At 40.5% G+C, this 22,336-nt stretch overlaps 2 protein-coding genes across 8 annotated transcripts in view; one reads left to right on the top strand and one right to left on the bottom strand.

Moving 5' to 3' along the window:
- The window catches only part of RFTN2 (raftlin family member 2), an 85,990-nt gene extending 77,731 nt beyond the window's left edge, over positions 1 to 8,259 (top strand). For 6 of the 7 annotated variants that reach the window (XM_020893561.2, XM_020893563.2, XM_070458503.1 and 3 more), the window contains one exon: positions 6,071 to 8,259. In XM_020893561.2, coding sequence (XP_020749220.1) covers positions 6,071 to 6,340 — 270 coding nt within the window. In that variant the 3' untranslated portion in view covers positions 6,341 to 8,259. The remainder of the gene's footprint in view (positions 1 to 6,070) is intronic. The other variant, XM_070458504.1, reaches the window with a different exon arrangement.
- A 9,297-nt stretch (positions 8,260 to 17,556) lies between these two features.
- Positions 17,557 to 22,336, bottom strand: part of HSPE1 (heat shock protein family E (Hsp10) member 1) — a 42,311-nt gene continuing 37,531 nt past the window's right edge. The window contains exons 6-8 of the mRNA XM_020893567.2: positions 21,104 to 21,183; positions 19,737 to 19,848; positions 17,557 to 19,612 (exon numbers count right to left, since the gene is read on the bottom strand). Of these exons, the coding sequence (XP_020749226.1) occupies positions 19,481 to 19,612; positions 19,737 to 19,848; positions 21,104 to 21,183 (324 nt within the window). The 3' untranslated portion in view covers positions 17,557 to 19,480. The remainder of the gene's footprint in view (positions 19,613 to 19,736; positions 19,849 to 21,103; positions 21,184 to 22,336) is intronic.

Here is a 22,336-nt window from a genome sequence, read left to right as displayed (position 1 = left end):
TAAAGAAAATCAACCCTGAATACTCACTGGAAGGACTGATGCTAAAGCTAAAGCTCTAATACTTGGCCTCCTGATGTGAAGAACTGATTCATTGGAAAAGACCCTGATGCTGGGAAAGATTGAGGGCAGGAGGAGAAGGGAGCGACAGAAGATGAGATGGTTGGATGGCATCACCGACTCAAAGGACATGAGTCTGAGGAAACTCCAGGACATAGTAAAGGACAGGGAAACCTGGTGTGCTGCAGTCCATGGGATCACAAAGAGTAGGACATGACTTAGTGACTGAACAACAGCAGCAATCTCAAAAAGCATAGTGATTAAAGGAAGCCAGTCTCAGGGAGTTCCCTGCCGGTCCAGTGGTTAGGACTTGGCACTTTCACTCCCTGGACCTGAGTTGAATCCCTGGTCAAGGAGATAAGATCCCACATGCTGCAGGCCAACGAAGCCTGCACACCAGAGCTAAGACCCAATGAAATCAAGTAAATAGTTTTTAAAATATTTAATAAATAAGTGGAATATAATCTATAAAAATATTGCATCACTATGTTGTATACCTGAAAGTTATGTAATATTGTAAATTACTTAATGCTTCAAAAAAACTTTCTTTTTAAATGCTCTTTTTTGACTGCGCTTGGTCTTCCCTTGCTGCTCCCAGGCTTCCTTCATTGCGGTGAGCTCTAGCTGCGGTGCTTGGTCTTCTCATTGTGGTGTCTTCTCTTGTTTCAGAGCACAGCCTCAAGGGTGGGTTCACCGGCTTCAATAATTGTGGCTCAAGGGCTCTAGAGCGCAGACTCAGTAGTTGTGGCACACAGGCTTAGTTTCCCTGCTGTATGTGGAATTCTTCTGTACCAGGGATTGACCCCATGGATTCTTAACCACTGGACCACCAGGGAAGTCCAGAAAGAGCTTTGTTATCCTAAAGTCAACACAGCAATCCCAGAGAAGGACTCTGACTGGATCTGATTGGGTCATGTGCCCACACTGCAGTAGAGAAGGTGGATGAGAAAGCTGACTGGAAAAGTGGTTGTCCACTACACCTTTTCCCTTCCCAGGCTTGACTGATTTTGACAGCACCAAGCTTGGATGACCTGACCCAGGAACATACTTTGTGAGCAAGCATATTCTGTGGGGTTTCTCTGTGTGATTCAAAGCCTCTGACTCTTCTAACTGGTATCAGAGCTACACTTAGCCTTCCAGTGACTTTCTAGTCCTCCCTCAAGCCTGAAAAACACAAGGGGGAGAAATCCTGAATGTCCACTCCATGTTTTTATTGCTATATAAATCATATTTTTTAGCTACTCTTCCACTCTATCCATCATGACACTATACAAGGCATGCGATATCTTATAATTGCTGGTATAATTCTGCTTATGTTTTTAAGACATCATGAGTGGAAAATGAAAGGTAGACTGGTAGGGCACCATAAATGCAACTGCTTTGTCACCGAGTCTCAAGTATTTGAAATGGGTAACTCATTTTAGTAAATGAGGATGATTCTCAAAAGTTGATCAATTGGAGACTTCCCTGGTGGTGCAATGGTTAAGATTGTTCTTCCAATGCAGGGGGCCTGGGTTCAACTCCTGGTCAGGGAATTAGTTCCCACATGCCACAACTAAGACCCAGCACAGTGAAAAAACCAAAACAAAACTGACTGATTTTATCAATGGTGGCATTAGATCTGCATGCAGATCTTGATAGAATCTCTCCAAATTTATAGTGAAATATCAGAAGAAAGAACCCATATGAATTCTGAGAACCTATAGGAATAAGCCTAGCAATGTAGCATGAAAAATCTCTTTATAGACTCAGATGTATAGAACAGACTTGTGGACTCTGGGAGAAGGCGAGGGTGGGATGTTTCAAGAGAACAGCATTGAAACATGTATATTATCTAGGGTGAAACAGATAACCAGCCCAGGTTGGATGCATGAGACAAGTGCTCGGGCCTGGTGCACTGGGAAGACCCAGAGGGATCGGGTGGAGAGGGAGGTGGGAGGGGGGACTGGGATGGGGAATACATGTAAATCCATGGCTAATTCATTTCAATGTATAACAAAAACTACTGTAATGATGTAAAGTAATTAGCCTCCAACTAATAAAAAATAAATGGAAAAAAAAATCTCTTTATGACATAGGGAAATACTCAAAATACAGTGAGTGCTAAGTGCAAAAGTGAGCTATACACATCTTTGTGTGCATATGCAAGTAGACAGTGTTGTTGCTCAGTCGCTAAGTCATGTCTGACTCTTTGCAACCCCATGGGCTGCAGCATGCCAGACTCCTCTACCCTCCACTATCTCCTGAAGTTTGCTCAAATTCATGTTTATTGAGTCAGTGATGCTATCTAACCGTCTCATTCTCTACTGCCCTCTTCTCCTCCTGCCTTCATTCCTTCCGAACATTAGGGTCTTTCCCAAAGTGTCGGCTCTTTGTGTCATGTGGCCAAAGTATCAGAGCTTCAGCATTAGCCTTCCAATGAATATTTGGGGTTGATATCCTTTAGGATTGACTGGTTTGATCTCCTTGCTGTCCAAGGGACTCTCAAGAAACTTCTCCAGCACCACAGTTCAAAGGTATCAGTTCTTTGGTAGCCCACCAGGCTCTTCTGTCCATGGGATTAGCCAGGCAAGAATACTGGAGTGGGTTGCCATTTCCTTCTCCAGGGAATCTTGCCCCCCCAGGGATCGAATGTGTCTCCTGCATTGGCAGGCAGATTATTTACCACTGAGCCACCAGGGAAGCCCATATATACATAGTGAAGTGAAGTCGTTCAGTCGTGTCTGACTCTTTGCCACCCCATGGACTATAGCCTACCAGGATCCTCAGTCCATGGGATTTTCCAGGCAAGAATACTGGAGTGGGTTGCCATTTCCTTCTCCAGATATACATAGTAAAACATGTCAAATCTTAACAGTGGTATCTCTGTGAAATGGGATTGTGGATGGGCTTTGCTTTTTTTCTTTGTTTTTACCAGGTTTTCTACACTGAGCATGTATTATTTTTGTGATTGGAAATCTTTGAGAAACATACAAATCTTTGACCGTAAATCTACTCACATTTTTGCATAGTGAAAAATGTAAAAAGAATAAGGTAAGACACTCAGGTTCCAGTTCAAAGCCAGCTATCCTTTGACCTTGGACAAATACCATCTTGTTTCTGGGCCCCATGTCGGTAGAAGGAGGGATTAGAGTGGATGATCTTCATGGACTGGTCAGGTTTCTGTCTCCTACACTCTAAGTTATAAGAACATTGCAATTTGATTTGTTGGAAAAGCTATTATTTCATGTGGAGTTGCTGTTCAGTCACTCAGATGTGTCTGACTTTTTGCGACCCCATGAACTGCAGCATGCCAGGCTTCCCTGTCCTTCGCCATCTCCCAGAGCTTACTCAAACTCATGTCCATTGAGTTAGTGATGCCATCTAACTGTCTTGTCCTCTGTCATCCCATTCTCCCCCTGCCTTCAATCTTTCCCCACTTCAGGGTCTTTTTAAATGAGTCAGTTCTTCGAATCAGGTAGCCAAAGTAGTGGAACTTTAGCTTCAGCATCAGTCCTTCCAGGAAATATTCAGGACTGATATCCTATAGGATTGACAGATTGATCTCCTTGCTGTCCAAGGGACTCTCAAGAGTCTTCTCATGTGGAGTAAGGGAGGCAATGTCATTGCTGAAGATGTATTTATTAAGAGTCATTTAGTAAAAAAGAAAAGCATTAGTTGTGACATTTTGTTGTTCAGTCACTAAGTCATTTCTGACTCTTTGTGACCCCATGGACTGCAGTAGACCAGGCTTCCCTGTCCTTCACCATCTCTTGGAATTTGCTCAAACTCATGTCCACTGAGTCAGTGATGCTATCCAACCATCTCATCCTCTGTCACCCCTTTCTCCTCCTGTCCTCAGTCTTTCTGAACATCAGGGTTTTTTCTAATCTTTTTTAGAGTTAGGTATTTAATTATCTTCTAATATTTGAAGTTGGTATTTGGTGTTTGTTTACTTATTAATTCTTATCTAAAAGCAAATTATTCTATCTTATTATCCTGACTAATACCTAATTTTTATTAAGAAATTTCTCATTGAGTATGTGAGAGTAAGCCTCTATTGGCTGATACACAATAAGGAATTCATTGCAAAATTTACCTTTGGCCCTGATGCTTATGAAGAAGGAAAGACCCAGACTGCCAAGTGCTTCCAGGCACCCCCTCCTTCCCATTTCATTCAGGCAACAGGAGAGGTCATCCTGGAGTGAATGCACCCTTTGTGCGTATGGGGAAGGAGCCAGCAGCCAGGCTTGAGAAAGGAGCAGCATCCACCAGGCCTGCTTGCAGCCAAAAGGCTCTGTCCTCACCCGCCAGTGTCCCAACACCAGGGAGAACATGCCATTCTCAACTTCTGTACCTTAAGGGCAAATCTGTCAGGTTCAACTGCTTGTGTTAAACTCAGTACATTTGGTGAATCAGAATAAAAAAGAAAGGGATTTGAGATCTAATATTTGCACTTGATGAATGCAAATGAAAATGTCCCCACCATCAAGTTATATCTGACTTGAGACACGAGGGTGGGCCTTTACTGAGGCAGGTCCCACGCAGGCTTGTTCCTTTAAACTTGCCCAAGGACTCAGGTAACCAGCCAAGAAAAAGATGAGCTGCCAACACACTCCTTTCTAGGCAGCACACTGCAGCCTGCATCTCCCTATGTAAACAATGCTGTCAGCCAACCACCGTCAACTGTGGTTGCATTCCCCAGCAGCCCATAAAATTCAGTTTAATACAGCTGCTTGTTTGTATTGTGTATTTGCCATGAAAACCAGCAGAAAATACTTTTGTATTTTATACACAGTAGTTCAACAAATCTATAGTCTAACAAACTTTTCTAAGACTAGCCTAGGAATCTGACTTCTATATTGTTTTCCTAAGGGATTTTTTATTTATTTTAGTAATTTTACCTCTCACATTTGAGAAAATGTAATCCTAGTTCTCAGCTAACATGTAAATGAGCTTTAAGAAAATAAACTCTTGATAGTATGGAAAATAATGGGCTTTAAAATATTTTTTATCTTATCATGGGCTTCCCTGGTGGCTCAGCTGGTAAAGAATCTGCCTGCAATGCGGGAGAGCTGGGTTTGATCCCAGGGTTGGGAAGATCCCTTGGAGAAGGGAAGGGCTACCCACTCCAGTATTCTGGCCTAGAGAATTCTAGGGTCGCAAAGAGTCGGACATGACTGAGTGACATTCACTTTTCACTTTATCTTTTATCATGTATCCTTATTCAGTTTCTGTGCCTAAGTATATGCACATGATCCAATATATGTCATGTTGTCAGTATTAAAGAAACCCCCGTGAGAAAATTTCATCAGAAGTCTGAACATGAAAGTTGTCTCCCTGAGCTCTCCTTCCACTGACTTAGATACCTTTCTTCGACTTAGTACCCTTGGCAGGAAAACCATGTCCTTTTATTATGAACCGCACCAAGGGTGTGGTCAGGTCTCAGTAATATTTTATTGTGAAAATATTTACAGCTCCTCAGACAGCCTGCAGAATGAGCTGGTCCCATTGCTGAACAATCCCACCATGCCAGGCAGAAGCGGTCTGTAGTAGGACAAGGAGAGGGGTCCACCCCACCTGGAAAGGCACCCCTTCTTCCAATATGATCTCTATCTGAATTATCTGTGCAGACTATTCCTATAGAAACAGGGGTGAGGTGGCCTCTAAGGCACTTTTTCTGCTGCTCAGATCCCAACGAATACCAAGGTGAAAAATGGAAGCTTCAAGTGTATCTCTATCTGCTTTGTTCCCCAAAGTATGATCTCAACAGGTCTCTCTCCTCAGAGGTGTTGTTGAGGGCCCAGATCGGGCCACATGACCACCCTGACAACAAGGAGAACGGTGGACCATGAAGCCACAGATGTTTATTAACAGAACGGGGAGCACACCTTCTCCTGGCGGGGTGGCGGCCCTGAGCTGTCCTTGAAGAGGAGCAGGATTTGGAAGAGAAGTGGGCAGAGGGCTAGATCAGAGGGGCAGGACGACACCCAGCCTTTTATTAACTCATAGTTGCTAATCTCTCGTGTTTCAGAGGAAAGGCAGCCGGCATGTGAAAAGTGAAGACAGGAGTAAAGCCCCAAGCAGGAGCGTCAGCTTGGACACAGACCTGTTACAGCCCGCAGAGAGCAGAAGCCCGCCTGAGGACTGCCTACTCGCCCCTTCTAGGGAATGCTGGATGAAGGAGAAGAGGCCAGCCCAGCCCAGCAGCTTCTCTGGCAGCAATAGTGACAGCGTCCTGCGGGAACTAGATGATGGACAGTTTGACCAGGAAGACGGAGTAACTCAGGTCACTTGTATGTGAGCAAAGAAGGAAAGCAACAGACATTCTGTAAATAATTATTAAAGTAATTCCCAAGTTACTTAACTGTATTACTTTACCTGCATTTATGGGATCCTTTGAATCTTTCCAGACTCAGGCTTTCCTCTAATCTACGTAAACTTTGGCTCAACCTCCCAGGCAAGGAAGAGTAACCGAGATATTTGTAAATTTAGAAGCATGTTTCACAGTTTTCTCAACTAAAACATCTGTTTAAACAGATGCCTCATTAAGATATCAACCAATAATGTACTTATGATGTTTCTCATGAATATGCAAAGTATATTTTTCTTACAATTGCTGGTAAGACAAGTAAATATCTCAATCAGTATTTTTACCTAATTAGAAAATTCTCAGGAAGTTAGAGTCTTACTTAAGCTGAAAATTTTCTCTTTCCCTCTCTCTCACGCACATATAAAGGGCTAAATAATAAAATACCTATTTCCTGAATATAACAATTAATCCAAGTTTTGTCTTTAAGTATGGCATGTATTTACAAAGCAAATCCTTATTTGTTAAAATATCCTTGAAAAAAAACTTTTTTTTTATGTCTTTGGTTTTAAAGGGTCACCATGTTACCAACATTGTACTGATTCATCACACTTAACCTTTCTTGCATCTAATAGTCTAGAAATAGAGTGAAGCATCATCCCTTAAAATTCAATATGAAAAGAACTCACAATGTCCATGTTTAAAAACCTTAGTAGACAGAATTAATTCTTTTTTTTTTATTTTAAATAATCTGAAAAGGGAAACACCAATTTTAAATGAAAACTGAAGCATTTTACATCTGTCTAGACGTAAATTATGCTTTTATTTTGATTGCTAAAGCATGAAGAATGTGGAAACCCAGAATTTTCTGTCCTACAGGAGTAAAGAGGTGCTCACAACATATGTGATATGTATGGTGACCTATTTGTTCCATCTCTGCTTTTTTTCCTCTGCTAACAGGGGAGCCTTTGCCTTGCCAAACCTTTAACAGGTAAAGATTAAAATTTCACAAAATAGAAGAATTTCATTTTATCTATGAAAGACTTTGAAATGTGGGAAACTTCAAATGAATTACAACTGTGCTGTTGATGAGTTCGGCCTATTATATATTTTTATTAGCATTGGTGTTGACATTATAAGCTCATTTGAATAACAAAATGTCATTTGTTATTGGGCTATTGTCTTACTGAACACTAATGCTCATAATATGTTTTACATATATGACAGGTATGTATTACATGTTATCAAATATATCGTGTAACTGATCGCCATGAATTGATGGTAAGATTGACGTGCAATTATTCCGCTTCTACCATGCGCAAGCATTACCTTGGTATGCGTAAAGGAATGTAGAATATTCTGCTCAGTACTCTTCTGTGGAAATAGCTACCATCACTGTTTGCAGAAATGTTTTTTGTTTTGACTTTTAGAGAACCTGAGTTCCATATTTAAGAGTTGGTGAATTTTTGGTAGAAATAAATACTGCTACTGATAGCCCACAAAATGCCGTGAGTTATGAAACACAGGTAATAAACTCAGAAAAATGGGACCGTTTTTCCCAAAGGCAGGGTTTACAACAGGCAGAGATTCTGGTATATATTCTGTCAATATACAGAAGGAATTTGATGTATTAAAGACAGAGCTAGAAATTTATATTGACTAAAGAAAAACTCAGAAATCTTGCTTTTAATTTTTTTTTAATTTGCATAAGAATGCTTTCTTTTCAGTTTGTTTTTAATGTTATTTCTTATTTTTTTTAAAAAAACCTTTTATTAGAATAGACTTAGTAGTTGTACCCTCAAAGCCCATTTTATAAGCATTTACTCCAGTATTCACCCATAAGTTATGTGACAAATTTGTATGATAGTGAATAAATAATTACCAGGTGGTTCTAGAGCATTATATATAAGTAACTCTGACTATCTTTTAAAAAACAAAAAGTAACAAAACTTGGACTGTTTATGCCTAAGGAGTTACAAGTGACTAACCTCAAATCCTGAAAGATGATGCTGTGAAAGTGCTGCACTCAATATGCCAGCAAATTTGGAAAACTCAGCAGTGGCCACAGGACTAGAAAAGGTCAGTTTTCATTCCAATCCCTAAGAAAGGCAATCCCAAAGAATGCTCAAACTACCGCACAATTGCATTCATCTCACACGCTAGTAAAGTAATGCTCAAAATTCTCCAAGCCAGGCTTCAGCAATATGTGAACCGTGAACTTCCAGATGTTCAAGCTGGTTTTAGAAAAGGCAGAGGAACCAGAGATCAAATTGCCAACATCCACTGGATCATCAAAAAAGCAAGAGAGTTCCAGAAAAACAACTATTTCTGCTTTATTGACTATGCCAAAGCCTTCGGCTGTGTGGATCACAATAAACTGTGGAAAATTCTGGAAGAGATGGGAATACCAGACCACCCGACCTGCCTCTTGAGAAACCTGTATGCAGGTCAGGAAGCAACAGTTAGAACTGGACATGGAACAACAGACTGGTTCCAAATAGGAAAAGGAGTACGTCAATGCTGTATATTGTCACCGTGCTTATTTAACTTATATGCAGAGTACATCATGAGAAACACTGGGCTGGAAGAAGCAAAAGCTGGAATCAAGATTGCCAGGAGAAATAGCAATAACCTCAAATATGCAGATGACACCACCCTTATGGCAGAGAGTGAAGAGGAACTAAGAAGCCTCCTGATGAAAGTGAAAGAGGAGAGTGAAAAAGTTGGCTTAAAGCTCAACATTCAGAAAACTAAGATCCTGGCATCTGGTCCCATCACTTCATGGGAAATAGATGGGGAAACAGTGGAGACAGTGTCAGACTTTATTTTTTGGGGCTCCAAAATCACTGCAGATGGTGCTTACTCCTTGGAAGGAAAGTTATGACCAACCTAGATAGCATATTAAAAAGCAGAGACATTACTTTGCCAACAAAGGTCCATCTAGTCAAGGCTATGGTTTTTCTCACATCCATGTGAGAGTTGGACTGTGAAGAAAGCTGAGTGCCGAAAAATTGCTGCTTTTGAACTGTGGTGTTGCAGAAGACTCTTGAGAGTCCCTTGGACTGCATGGAGATCCAACTAGCTCATCCTAAAGGAGATCAGTCCTGACTGTTTATTGGAAGGACTGATGCTGAAGCTGAAACTCTAGTACGCTGGCCACCTCATGCGAAGAGTTGACTCATTGGAAAAGACTCTGACGCTGGGAAAGATTGAGGGCAGGAGGAGAAGGGGATGACCGAGGATGAGATGGTTGGATGGCATCACCAGCTCAATGGACATGAGTTTGAGTAAACTCCGGGAGTTGGTGATGGACAGGAAGGCCTGGCGTGCTGAGGTTCATGGGGTCGCAAATAGTCGGACACAACTGAGCGACTGAACTGAACTGAACCTTATAGTTATCTGCCAGTTGTATATTCAGTTCTTTTCATAATGCTATGTAATTCCTTAGGGGCTCTGGCATGTGATTTTTTTTTAATACCTATAAGTTATAATGATGACATAGTATGGAGATCATAGATGTTGGTGGGAGGTTCTGCCATTCCCCTTTGGTAGAGCATCTCTGCACTTCTGTCTAAGGCTTCCATAGCCACCTGTTAGTTCCATCCCATTCGGGTTGAATATCCCCATTATTTCCATGGACAGCATTTAACACCTAATCACCAGAGAAACAGCCACTGAGCTAAGCAGCGGCTCTATCATTGTCAACTCAACAGAAACACCACTCCCTTTAGGAGACTCAGGGCTTTCGGGGGCCTTCAGACACCCATAGAAGCAGGAGGCAAGCCATGGTAAGTCCATATCACAACTATCTCCAAATTGTTTGTTTTACCAGGACCAGGTGTTTATATATTTGACTATAAATGTACCAGATGCATTTGCATTTCTTTCATACTGGAAGAGCTCAGGACCTGTCTCCTTCCTAGCCTTTCGGCACTACCTGGACTCCTCACTACAGCCCATTCCTCTGGGCTGGAAGTATCATGGCTCTTTCAGCATTATGATTAAGAAGGATTTCCTCCTCTCAACTCCTAGGGCCCCAGCAGTTCCCTGTATAGAATGACTAAATTTCAAGTGAGCACTGAAATGGAGTAGGTGTTAACAACGGGGAGAGTCTGTAATCAAGCATGTTGAATCAAAATACACTGGTGGATATGTAGGAAAACTAAATGCAAACCATCAGAACCATATCTATTTAAATAGTATTAATTGTGACAATTTATCATACCTCTAGAGTGAATTTTACTTGTACAGTAGCCCAAAGTTTATAAAGCCTGTTCTGACAGATGATTATACATAAAACAAATATAAGATGACCAGTGGTAAACTTCTTGGTTTTATTTTTGACTCATATATCTCAGACTTGAAAGCTGAAGAAAACAGCAATCTAGAAATGCTAATGTCACAGACCAGAAAACCCTAAACAGCTGGGGGAAGTAGATTTGCCTACATGGAAAGAAACTGAATTTTTTTCATTTCTTTCAAAGGAAGTTTGACACTCCCAAGTTTCAGTCAAGCTCTCACTGTGCCCTCCCCGTTAATCACTGCTGTGTCTGGCCAGCAGGAGGCCTGGCTCTGGGCAGGGCAGCCAAGAACCACCTACCCCGACATCTGGGAAATGTGAAGTCCAGGCTTTCTAATATATGTGCTGCCGAAGCGAGCACATTCCAGGCTTTCTAATGTAAGAATTTCTTTGGTTGGTTACACACACACACACACACACACACACACACACAAAAACAACACAATTTCAACTCTTTTGTGTCTTAATGGGGATACTAATTCTCAGGGAGAGAATTGTTTTCAACTCCTACAAGTTTCAAAAGTAGAACCACTCCCGTCACTGTAATAGATGTGGTTAGGCAGCATGTGTTAGGTTGGAGTGGCTTAACCAAGAAAGGTTTTGCTTTTCTGTGTAACATGACCAGGAATCAGCAGACCTGGGCTTGAGTAGCATCTTCCTCGGTGTCCCAGGTTCCTCCTGACTTTCCATCTCACCATCCCTGGGACATGGTCTCCTTCCTCAACGCTATTTCTTGGTTATGAGCACCCTGCCTAACACAATCCTATAAGAAAGAAGTCTTCCAGGGTAGGTAGCAGCAATGCTCAGAAACATGAGGGAGCATATGAAACGAAGAAGTCTGAGCTTTGGAGCCAGGGTGGAGTTTAGACCCCGGCCCTGCTTACCTGCTCCTGTGGGCACTGTGCTGCTACTGTGAAGTTGTCTAAGAAAAGAAAGTGTTAGTCAGGAAGTCATGTCGGCCCCTCTGTGACCCCATGGACTGTAGCCCACCAGGCTCCTGTCCATGGAGTTCTCCAGGCAAGAATACAGCAGTGGGTTGCCATTCTCTTCTCCAGGGGATCTCCCCGACCCAGGGATCAAACCCAGATCTGCACTGCAGACAGATTCTTTACCATTTGAGCACCAGGGAAGCCCTGAAGTTCAGTTTACTCCTGGTAAAATGGGGATAGTAACAAATGAATTTAATCTTATGAGGATTTAGTGCAATGGTGTGGGAAATGTACCACAGTTCCTGACACCTGATTAGGGGCTCAGTAAGTTGAAACCATCCCCCCCCCCCCCCCCACCAAAGGTCTAGTTTTAAGTTTGCAAAATTTTGTTTAGTGTGGTGAACAACCTTATACCTGGGGAAACTCCAGGATAAATATAAAGCATTCTTTTTAAAAATTTAATTGTAGGATAACTGCTGTACCAATATTATGCTGACTTCTGCCATACAACAACGTGAATTAGCCGTAAGTATATATATGTCTCCTCCCTCTTGAACTTCCCCCACCCCATATGAATACAACAGCTAAACATTTAAATGTATTTCTGTGTGGTAAATAAAAAGATTCATCACGACTTTGCCAAGCATATTAGGTAGCTCACAGGGTCTCCAGAAGGGCCAGAGACCCAAGACCAGAACTGCTAAGCAGCCAAGAACAAATTATGTCTTCAGAAGACCACATTGTAGTCATTACAGGCACATTCAATGTTAAAGGCAGATGTCACAGATAAAACGTGGAGAAGGGAGGATGTGTTTTAAGAATGCTTTTTAGTTTTTTACGTTCAGGCTCTCATCAGTGATGAAATCCTCCTCCTGGAACAGATTTCCTGTGAGAAGATGCAGGTTTGCTCTCAATAGGCTAGCAGAGAAAAAAGATTGTGGATAAATAGTAATAGAAATAATTATGTAATTACAGTTGATGGAGATACTGATGGGAAGCACAGTTTGCTAGGAGAGCATATGACAGACAAATCTAATATATTCAAGGTCAGGAAAGACTTCCCTGAGCAAATAATAGTTGATAAACAATAATATTCTAAGAATAGATTGTGTTTGTGTTATAAAATTTTAAGCAGATCATTTTAAAAACCAGGACCTATGAACTTTTCATGCGTCCCCAAAAACACTTGAAACCTGTTAAAAAAATATATTGACCCTAAACTATGAAAACTGCGAAACTGCAATACTTAAATAGCTGTAAAACATAATATATATCAAACCATTATTTCCTTTCATATTCATAAAAATGTCTTTAACTTTGAACACAACTTGTAGATTAGCTTTTCCCAATTCCAAGTTATATGAGATGACTGATGAGAAACCACAGCCAACTGTGAAAAGTAATCTTTTTTTTTTAGATTGATTTATCTATTTACTTTTGGCTGAGCTGGGTCTTCGTTACGTGCTCAGGCTTTCCCTAGGTGCAGTGTGAAGGCTTCTCATTGCAGTGACTTCTGTGGAGCACAGGCTCCAGGCTCTCGGGCTTCAGTAGTTGTGGCACACGGGATCAGTAGCTGCAGCTCGAAGAAGACTCTCGAGCATGGCGTCAGTGGCCTATGGGCTTAGTTGCCCTGTAGCATGTGGGGGTCTTTGGACCAGGGATTGAAACTGTGGCCCATCACTGGCAGTTGGATTCTTAAGAACTGCACCACCAGGGAAGCCCTGAGCTAAATTTTTAAAATCAATTATAAAATGCTGCTTAAATTTTTATTTTTAATATAAAAATTATATTTAATATGAAATGGGGATACATTTTAATATATTTGGTTTTATGTGAAGTGGACTCTAGTGCCTACAAATATCTGAAATTGCAGAGTCGGACACGACTCAGTTTGACTAAGCATACAAAGTCTTGGGAAGCTCGGGGCAAAGCATCTCAGGAGGATGTAGTAAGTGGTAATCTACAGAAAATGGTCTCAAGTTCAGCTTTTGCAATGAGACTTAAATGAAGTATGTGTGACTGGGAGGCATAAAGAGGTACATAACATGCAAGAAATAAACAGAACCAGTGTTGGAGTGAAAATTAAGTCTATAGCATGGGGTTCTCGAGGATACTGAAGTGGTTTGCCATTCCCTTCTCCAGTGGACCACGTTTTGTCAGACCTCTCCACCATGACCTGTCCATCTTGGGTGGCCCTACACGGCATGGCTCATGGTTTCATTGAGTTAGACAAGGCTGCGGTCCATGTGGTCAGTTTGATTAGTTTTCTGTGATTATGGTTTTCATTCTGTCTGCCCTCTGGTGGAGAAGGATAAGACGCTCATGGAAGCTTCCTGATGGGAGAGACTGACTGAGGGGGAAGCTGGGTCTTGTTCTGATGGGCGGGGCCATGCTCAGTAAATCTTTAATCCAATTTTCTGTTGATGGGCGGGGCTGTGTTCTCTCCCTGTTGTTTGACCTGAGGCCAAACCATGGTGGAGGTGATGGAGATAATGGCGACCTCCTTCGGAAGGTCCCAGCATGCACTGCTACGCTCAGTGCCCCAAAACCTGCAGGCCACCGCTGACCCACAGAACTCCACCGGAGACTCCTGGGCACTCATGGGCACGTCTGGGTCAGTCTCTTGTGAGGTCACTGCCCCTTTCTCCTGGGTCTTGGTGCTCACAAGGTTCTGTTTGTGCCCTCCAAGAGTCTGTTTCCCAGTCCTGTGTAAGTTCTGGCAGCTCTATGGTGGGTTAATGGCGACCTCCTCCAAGAGGGCTTATGCCACACCCAGGTCTACTGCACCCAGAGCCCCTGCCCCCGCAGCAGGCCACTGCTGCCCCTCACCTCTGCAGGAGACGCTCACACAGTTCTGGCTCCATCTCTGTGGGGCCTCCGGGTCCTGGTGCGCACAAGGTGTGTTTGAGCCCTCCACGTGTGTCTGGCAGGTATGGGGTTTGATTCTAAACGCAGTTTCACCCCTCCTACCATCTTGCTTCTCCTTTGCCCTTGGACGTGGGGTATCTTTTTTTGGTGGGATCCAACATTCTCCTGCCAATGGTTGTTCAGCAACGAGTTATAATTTTGGAGTCCTTGCAGAGGAGCACACGTCCTTCTACTCCCACAGAGGATGAGATGGTTGGATGGCTTCACCTACTCTATGGACATGAGTTTGAGTAAGCTCCGGGAGTTGGCGATGGTCAGGGAAGCCTGGCACGCTGTAGTCCACGGGATCACAGAGTCAGACACGACTGAGCAACTGAACTGTACTGGTAGCATGGAGAACTTTTTAAGATTAACAGTGTGAATTCAAGAGGACTGCTATGATAGACTGAATAAAGGCTCCCTAAAACTAAGACCATGGCATCCAGTCCCATCACTTCATGGGAAATAGATGGGAAGACAGTGGAAACAGTGGCTAACTTTATTTTTTTGGACTCCATAATCACTGCAGATGGTGATTGCAGCCATGAAATTAAAAGACGCTTACTCCTTGGAAGGAAAGTTATGACCAACCTAGATAGCATATTAAAAAGCAGAGACATTACTTTGCCAACAAAGGTCCGTCTGGTCAAGGCTATGGTTTTTCCAGTGGTCATGTATGGATGTGAGAGTTGGACCATAAAGAAAGCTGAGCGCCGAAAAATTGATGCTTTTGAACTGTGGTGTTGCAGAAGACTCTTGAGAGTCCCTTGGACTGCAAGGAGATCCAACCAGTCCATCCTAAAGGAGATTAGTCCTGGGTATTCACTGGAAGGACTGATGTTGAAGCTGAAACTCCAATACTTTGGCCACCTGATGTGAAGAGCTGACTCACTGGAAAAGACCCTGATGCTGGGAGGGATTGGGGGCAGGAAGAGAAGGGGACAACAGAGGATGAGATGGCTGGATGGCATCACCAACTCGATGGTCATGAGTTTGAGTAAACTCCGGGAGCTGGTGATGGACAGGGAGGCCTGGCGTGCTTCGATTCATGGGGTTCCCAAAGAGTCGGACACGACTGAATGACTGAACTGAACTGAAAGATGATTATATTGGGCTTCCCTAGTGGATCAGATGGTAAAGAATCTGCCTGCAATTCAGACCTTGGGTTTGTTCCCTGAGCTGGGAAGATCCCCTGCAGAAGGGAATGGCTACCCATTCCAGTATTATTGCCTGGAGAATTCCATGGGCAGAGAAGCCTGGTGGGCTACAGTCCACGGGTTCTCTAACAGTCGGACATGACTAAGCAACTAATACTTTCACACTTTTTTCAAGATGATAACATTATATGCCAAAAGGGGCTTTGCAAATATGATTATCTTGAGATGGGGAAATTAGCCTGGAATATCCAGGTGAGCATAATGATGCAATCACAGGTCTCCTTGGAGAGGTGGAGAGAAATATCACCACAGAAGAGAAGGCAATGAGATGATGTAAATAGAGATTGGAATAATGGGGCCACAAGCCAAGTAATGCCAGCAGCCACAAGCGGCTAAAAGAGGAAAGGAACAGATTTCCCCTGGAACCTGCTGGTTTTATAGTGTACCCTACAATAATGCCTGCTTTTACAGAAAATAATTTGTTTTGACCACCTCAAATAAATTGCTAAATGTGTTGTACTAATACATACCCATAGTGTCTGCTTAGTTAACAATCAGCTGTATTCAAAAAATGAGAATCTTTCATGCCTAGCATGTAAGAACCACACCAAGAAACCTTTGTACATTCAAGAAGTATTTAAAAAATAAAAGTATATAAAATGTAGCATTTAACTGAACAATAGGAAGCCTTTAGGCAAAAATAGAGCAAAGTACCCAGGGAAAAATTAATTAGTTCTATTACAATGATTTTGACATCAGTCATTAAACATGTTTGAGACTGTAACAGCTCTTGCTAATTATGCAATTAACCATAGATTTAAATTTTTATTCTGATATTAAAAATATTAAAAATATTAATTTGTTAAAAATTTAGGGAACTCCCTGGTGGTCCAATGGTTGGGACTCCATGCTTTCACTGCTGAGGACCTGGGTTGAGTCCTGTCAGGACTGAACTAGGATTCCACAGGCCATGTGACACAACCAAAAACAAAAATTCATTTTAATTGAGAAACTGTTCTAGAAATGCAAATTTAATACCTCAAGTCAGAGAAAAGAAAATGGACACACAGAAAAGAACTGTAATACTTATGGGAACATAAATTATTAAAAATTAGGTACTTTCTTGGATATGATATGAGAAAAATGATGAGTTGACTATATGGTCAAAATAATTCCATGAAAAGAAAAATTTAATTTTTGGATCTATGTTGTATTTAAGTGGAGCCTAACTTCTTTACTACACACACAAGTGTGAGTTTTCTACTCCCCTCCTCTTAGGACAATTACTTTATAAATCAATGGTTTGCTGGGCTCATCAGTTTCTTTAGTACCACCTAAGTACATCTGGAGAAGGAAATGGCAACCCACTCCAGTGTTCTTGCCTGGAGAATTCCACGGACCGAGGAGCCTGGTGGGCTGCAGTCCATGGGGTTGCAAAGAGTCGGACACGACTGAGCAACTTCACTCACTCACTCAAGTACATACAGGGGCTTCCCTGGTGGCTCAGAAGTGAAGAATCCACCTGCAATGCAGGAGACCTTGGCGCGGCCCTCGGGTTGGGAAGATCCCCTGGAGGAGGGCATGGCAGCTCACTCCAGTCTTCCTGCCTGGAGAATGCCATGGACAGGAGAGCCCGGCGGGCCCGAGTTCATGGGGTCACACAGAGTTGGACGTGACTGGGCAGCTAAGCACAACACAGCACACATACGTTTATAATTTTTAAAAATTCTGGGAATTTTTTAAGGAAAAACAGTAATTGTTTCACTTCTATCTTACCTGATACAGTGACTCAACTTTACAGTGCAAGAATATGAATGTCAATATGAACACAAAAGCAAGACTACAAACTGATGTTTTCTTTGGGGTATTTTTTTTTTTTATGATCAATTCCAAACACATAGTACAGGGAAGATGGAATGAGTAAGAAAAAAAAAATTTTTATTTCCCCATTAACACCAAGTCATATTATTCAAAATGTGTTTCAGAATATTTAGACAGATCACCAAATCCCAGCCACTGCCTTAGTTCAAATGTTCACTAAGAAAATAGTCAAGCAACAGAAATCCATTGAGACTTTTATACAGAGAGAAGAGCTACATTGCTATTTATAATTTATTAACTGGGTTTAGTCTCTCAATACTTAGCCAGTTTGTGTAAAAATTACTATTCCCATTGGTTCATAGTTACATTAATATAAATACATAATTTCAAAGTCAATATTCCTTTCACTGTGAATATAAAACTTCTTAAAGAGAGTGTGGATTGGGACAAAATAATGACTGGCTGCTGGGATAGCACTGTTCAAAGCCAAATATACTGGCAGGATCAGAAAGCATAAATATATATACAAACTCTCAGGATGCTACTGTTTTCCACATTTTTGCAATACATACTTATCTCATAGTATGGTATGAATTATTTCCTCCAACTTGAAAAAAAAAGATTACTACATTTTAATCTTCATTTCAAAATAATTCATTCAAATGAAAAAGAAGTTCATTTGTTAATTCTGTTCAAAAGATGGATTTAAACATTTTCTTCAGTACATGTACAAATTTTTCTTAACCTAAGTGTCTCATTACAACCAGTTCAGCAATAAGACCTCTAGTGCTTTGTGAGAAAACTGCATTCAGTAGGTACGATTGTAGAATCTATGGTTGAATCCTTCTTAAGACACTGAATTATAACTAAGTCCAAAAAATGCATGAGCATTCAACAATACCTTTGGAATCTGTGAATTACTGCAAAAAAATTTTACATGTCCATATAATTCAAACATAAACTTTGTGGAGAAGGGGTGTAAAATAAATACTATAGTATTTTTCAACTCTATTTAAGTGCTGCCTAAATGGTTAGATGTGAAGATTAATATTACTAACACTATTAGTCAAACTATTTCAAAGACTGTTTTCCAAGTAGTGAGAACAATTTTGCAAAGCAAAGATAAGCAAGAGCCTATGCCAATACATTTTTCCTGTAGTGTAATGTAATTGCTAATATGAGGTATAATCTGTAAGCAATTAATACAAATATAAATAGGTATAAGTCACCACTAAATCACAGTCTGGTGAAAAGCTTCTCAGGTAATGTAGTTTGAGGAGGGAGTTAAGGGAAATGGAGAGAAGGGAGGGACAGGGCAGGTTTCCAGTGGGAACATCATTTACACTCTATCGTTATCACTATCTTGTATGTAACTATCCACTGATGCAGAAAGGTAAATCCTTTCTAAGTATGCTGGTCTAGAATATACTTTGTGTAGCATAGTAAGATTACTTAAGTATTACTGATGCTTTATTTGCATTTATACTTGGATATACACATAATTATATGTATATCAAAAACTATAAACAGAATTTAAAAACACTTTATCTCATTTTAGAAAACTTATTAAGATAGAACTATGTGCTACAGAATTTCCTAGAATATCTAAACTCAGATATAAAACCAAAGGAAAACATTACTATGTCTTTAGTATAAATGGTTTGTGTGAAACCTCAAGTTCACTCATCTTTTTATAGATGTGTTTATTTGATGAAGATTGTGATCCAATGATTGTTTAGCAGCAATTTTACCAAACTGTAAATTCTTTTATTAACAGGCATTATAAACATAATACTAATCTTATTTAAAAACCATGAGTGCCACACCAATGAATATACAGCTCATGAATAACTTAAAAAGTATTTCTCATTTTAAAAGGCAACACTCAGCATACAAAAACCTATCCTAAACAAAGAAGCTATAATATGGATACATGATTGATGTGTCTAAAATGATATATATACAGTACATAATTAATGTTAATTATGTGATCAGTACATTTTTTTCTATAAGATTCCCTTCATGCTTCACTTTCCCCAGAAACTGAATTCTGAACTTCTTCTTCTAAAATTGGTACAATCAGGTTATCCTTGGACATCAAATTATATTTCATCACAAATTTAGTAAACCGATGACACAAAAATGTTTCATTCTGTAGAGAGAAAAAAAACTTATTTCAACTTACTACTCAAAACCAAATAAATGAGACATATATCAACATATATCATTGTCATTCTCATAAGAATGTACCAGGACAATTAATGAAATATACTTACTTCATATTCATCAAATATCTGCCGGTGATGAAAATAAGCATGTGAAAATATTCTGTAAATCCTACGGCATACTGATCCTAGTTTTGCTACTGATGACTCCTTTATGCTAACCCTAGAAATAGAAAAGAAATCATAGATTCATAGAGCCAGACAGATCTTAGGAACAATATAGTCCAATCTTCTCAATTGACAAGAGAAGAAACCGACACCAGAGAAAATAAGTGACCAGTCCAGTTCACAGTGCTAGTAAGTGGCAAGGGCAAGACCATAACTCTTGTTCTTCACTCCTGGGACAGTGCTCTTTCTACCTAACAATAGCGCCCAAGAAATTCAGAATTATAATTCTGAAACTCTGTTAAAGTTTAATACAACTGAAACAAACCTTGGCAAAACTTATAGAACTCAATTTTTTAATGTGTATGAGAAATAAAAACTGCCTATTTGTTTTCTTTTTTAAAATGTATATAGGATATTAAGACAAAAACCATTATTTTTTACATATTTTATGTGAGCTCTTTGAAGACGGTGATATTTAGGTGAAAAGGTTTCCAAATCTATCCACTCGGTAACAAATATCTTAAGAGAATAAAAGACCAGTCACAAACCTCACCAATAATATATTACAGTTATGCACAGGCTTCCTCCCGGATCTTAAAAGTCTAAAAGCAAGGATAAGGACTCCGTGAAAAATTATCAGTCCAACAGAGAACAGACCAGGGCGGAGGAGGATGGGAGAGGGATGGAGTGGGCGTTTGGGGGTAACAGATGCAAACTGCTATATACAGAATGGATAAGCAACGAGGGCCTACTGTATGGCACAGGAACTATATTCAGTATCCTGTGATAAACCACAATGGAAAAGAATATGAGAAAGAATGTGTGTATATATATATAACTGAGTCACTTCACTGTACAGTAATTAACACAACACTGTAAATCAACTGTACTTCAATTAAAAAGGAAAACATGCTGGAAACACACAGAACATACTTAAGAAGAAGAAATGAATAAGTCCTAGTTAGGAGAGTCTGCTCTTTAGCAGGCTGTCTACAGGGATGCTCACTCAACCAAAGCATCAAGTAAGCAAGTGTGTAAATGTCCCAACCCTAAAGCTTGCAAGGGATAGCTTGGGAAATGACGCACAGCAGCAGGAACTTCCCGTGACCGAACCGGCCAGTGAGCTTTGGGAGCTGAGCCCAGATGCCTTTAGTGTAACCACAATCTCAATTTCAAAATGTGAATAATTCTGGACAAGTCAAATATACAACAGGTAAAAAAGTTTAGAATACAATGCATTAATGAGGAAACTAGTAATAACATCAATCTTTAAATTCAAAAAGTTTAATACCAATAAAGGTTTTATTTACCTGCTGGGAAAATATTTATTGCTATTCAGAAGACATGCAGCACCATCAAGTGTGTGTCTAGTGTAGTCTATAGCAGGACACTGTAAAAGAAAGGATATAAAAATGCATGAACAATGAGTTCTACCTTTAAAGTTAGGTATATTTATTGAATAGGTGTCTTAATCCAAAACCTCTAAGCATATTCTAAGGAAATGTTCCTTACAATATCAGAATGACTGTAAAATTCAATGTTATGTCAATAAATAAGGCTTTATTATCCCCTTCAACTATAATACCCAGCTTATAGTAAATAAGTGAATCAGTCTCCCAATTTCTCATTCTCAATATTGTACCTAGATGAAAGCAATACTTCCATCGAGTTAGAAAGAACACCTGATTATTTAATCTAACTCTCTGACTTTACAAATGAGGAAACTGGTCAGTTTGCAAACGATGCACAGGATTCTCACCAGATCTTAAAAATCTATGGGAATTCCCTGGCTGTCCAGTGGTTAGCACTCCACACTCTCACTGCTGAGGGCCCAGGTTCAATCTCTGGTCAGTGAACTAAGATCCCACAAGCTGCACAGTACAGCCATAAAAAACAAAATAAAACAAAGAATCTATAGGCAAGGATAAGGAATTCCTCAAAACAAGCAGACGAACTTAGCAAGTCTTGTCTTTAGGCATGCTAAGAGGAGGCTGACTCTGTCCTACAGAAATGGAAGTAAAAGAGCATGCAACTATCCCAACGCTAAAGGATGAGAGAGACAACACCTGAAGAATGATGCACAGCAACAGGGACTACCCTTGACTTCTGGTCAATGATTCATGCTCTCTGGCTTTACAAATGAGGAAACTGGTCAGTTTGCAAAAAAAACCATAACCCAGATACACTGACTCCTAGTCCACTGGTTTATACTTTACCAAGTGGCCCTGCAGCCTTCTTCTCCACAAATACCTCCAAAGATCGCTGTCTTCTTACATCCTAAAAAGTATGCCTTACTATGCTGCTGGTACCCTAATTCCAATCTAGGAGCTCTATAAAAATTTTCTCCCTGAACCTCCTTTGCAATTTAATATGAAATCTGAAGTTTCTTTACATTTTAACAAACCTGTCTAGCAAATCAGCAAATCTATCAAAGGAAAGATAAAACTGCAAAGTAATTTTTCTCACTCAGTTCTTCTGAGGGCAGAGGATGAGAAGCATTGAAAGAAACAAAGACGCAGAGTGAACCAGGGAACCGAGAAGAA

This window comes from Odocoileus virginianus, chromosome 30 (assembly GCF_023699985.2).
Source record: "Odocoileus virginianus isolate 20LAN1187 ecotype Illinois chromosome 30, Ovbor_1.2, whole genome shotgun sequence".
Classification (NCBI taxonomy): Eukaryota; Metazoa; Chordata; class Mammalia; order Artiodactyla; family Cervidae; genus Odocoileus; species Odocoileus virginianus.
This window is presented reverse-complemented; position numbering and strand designations above follow the sequence as displayed.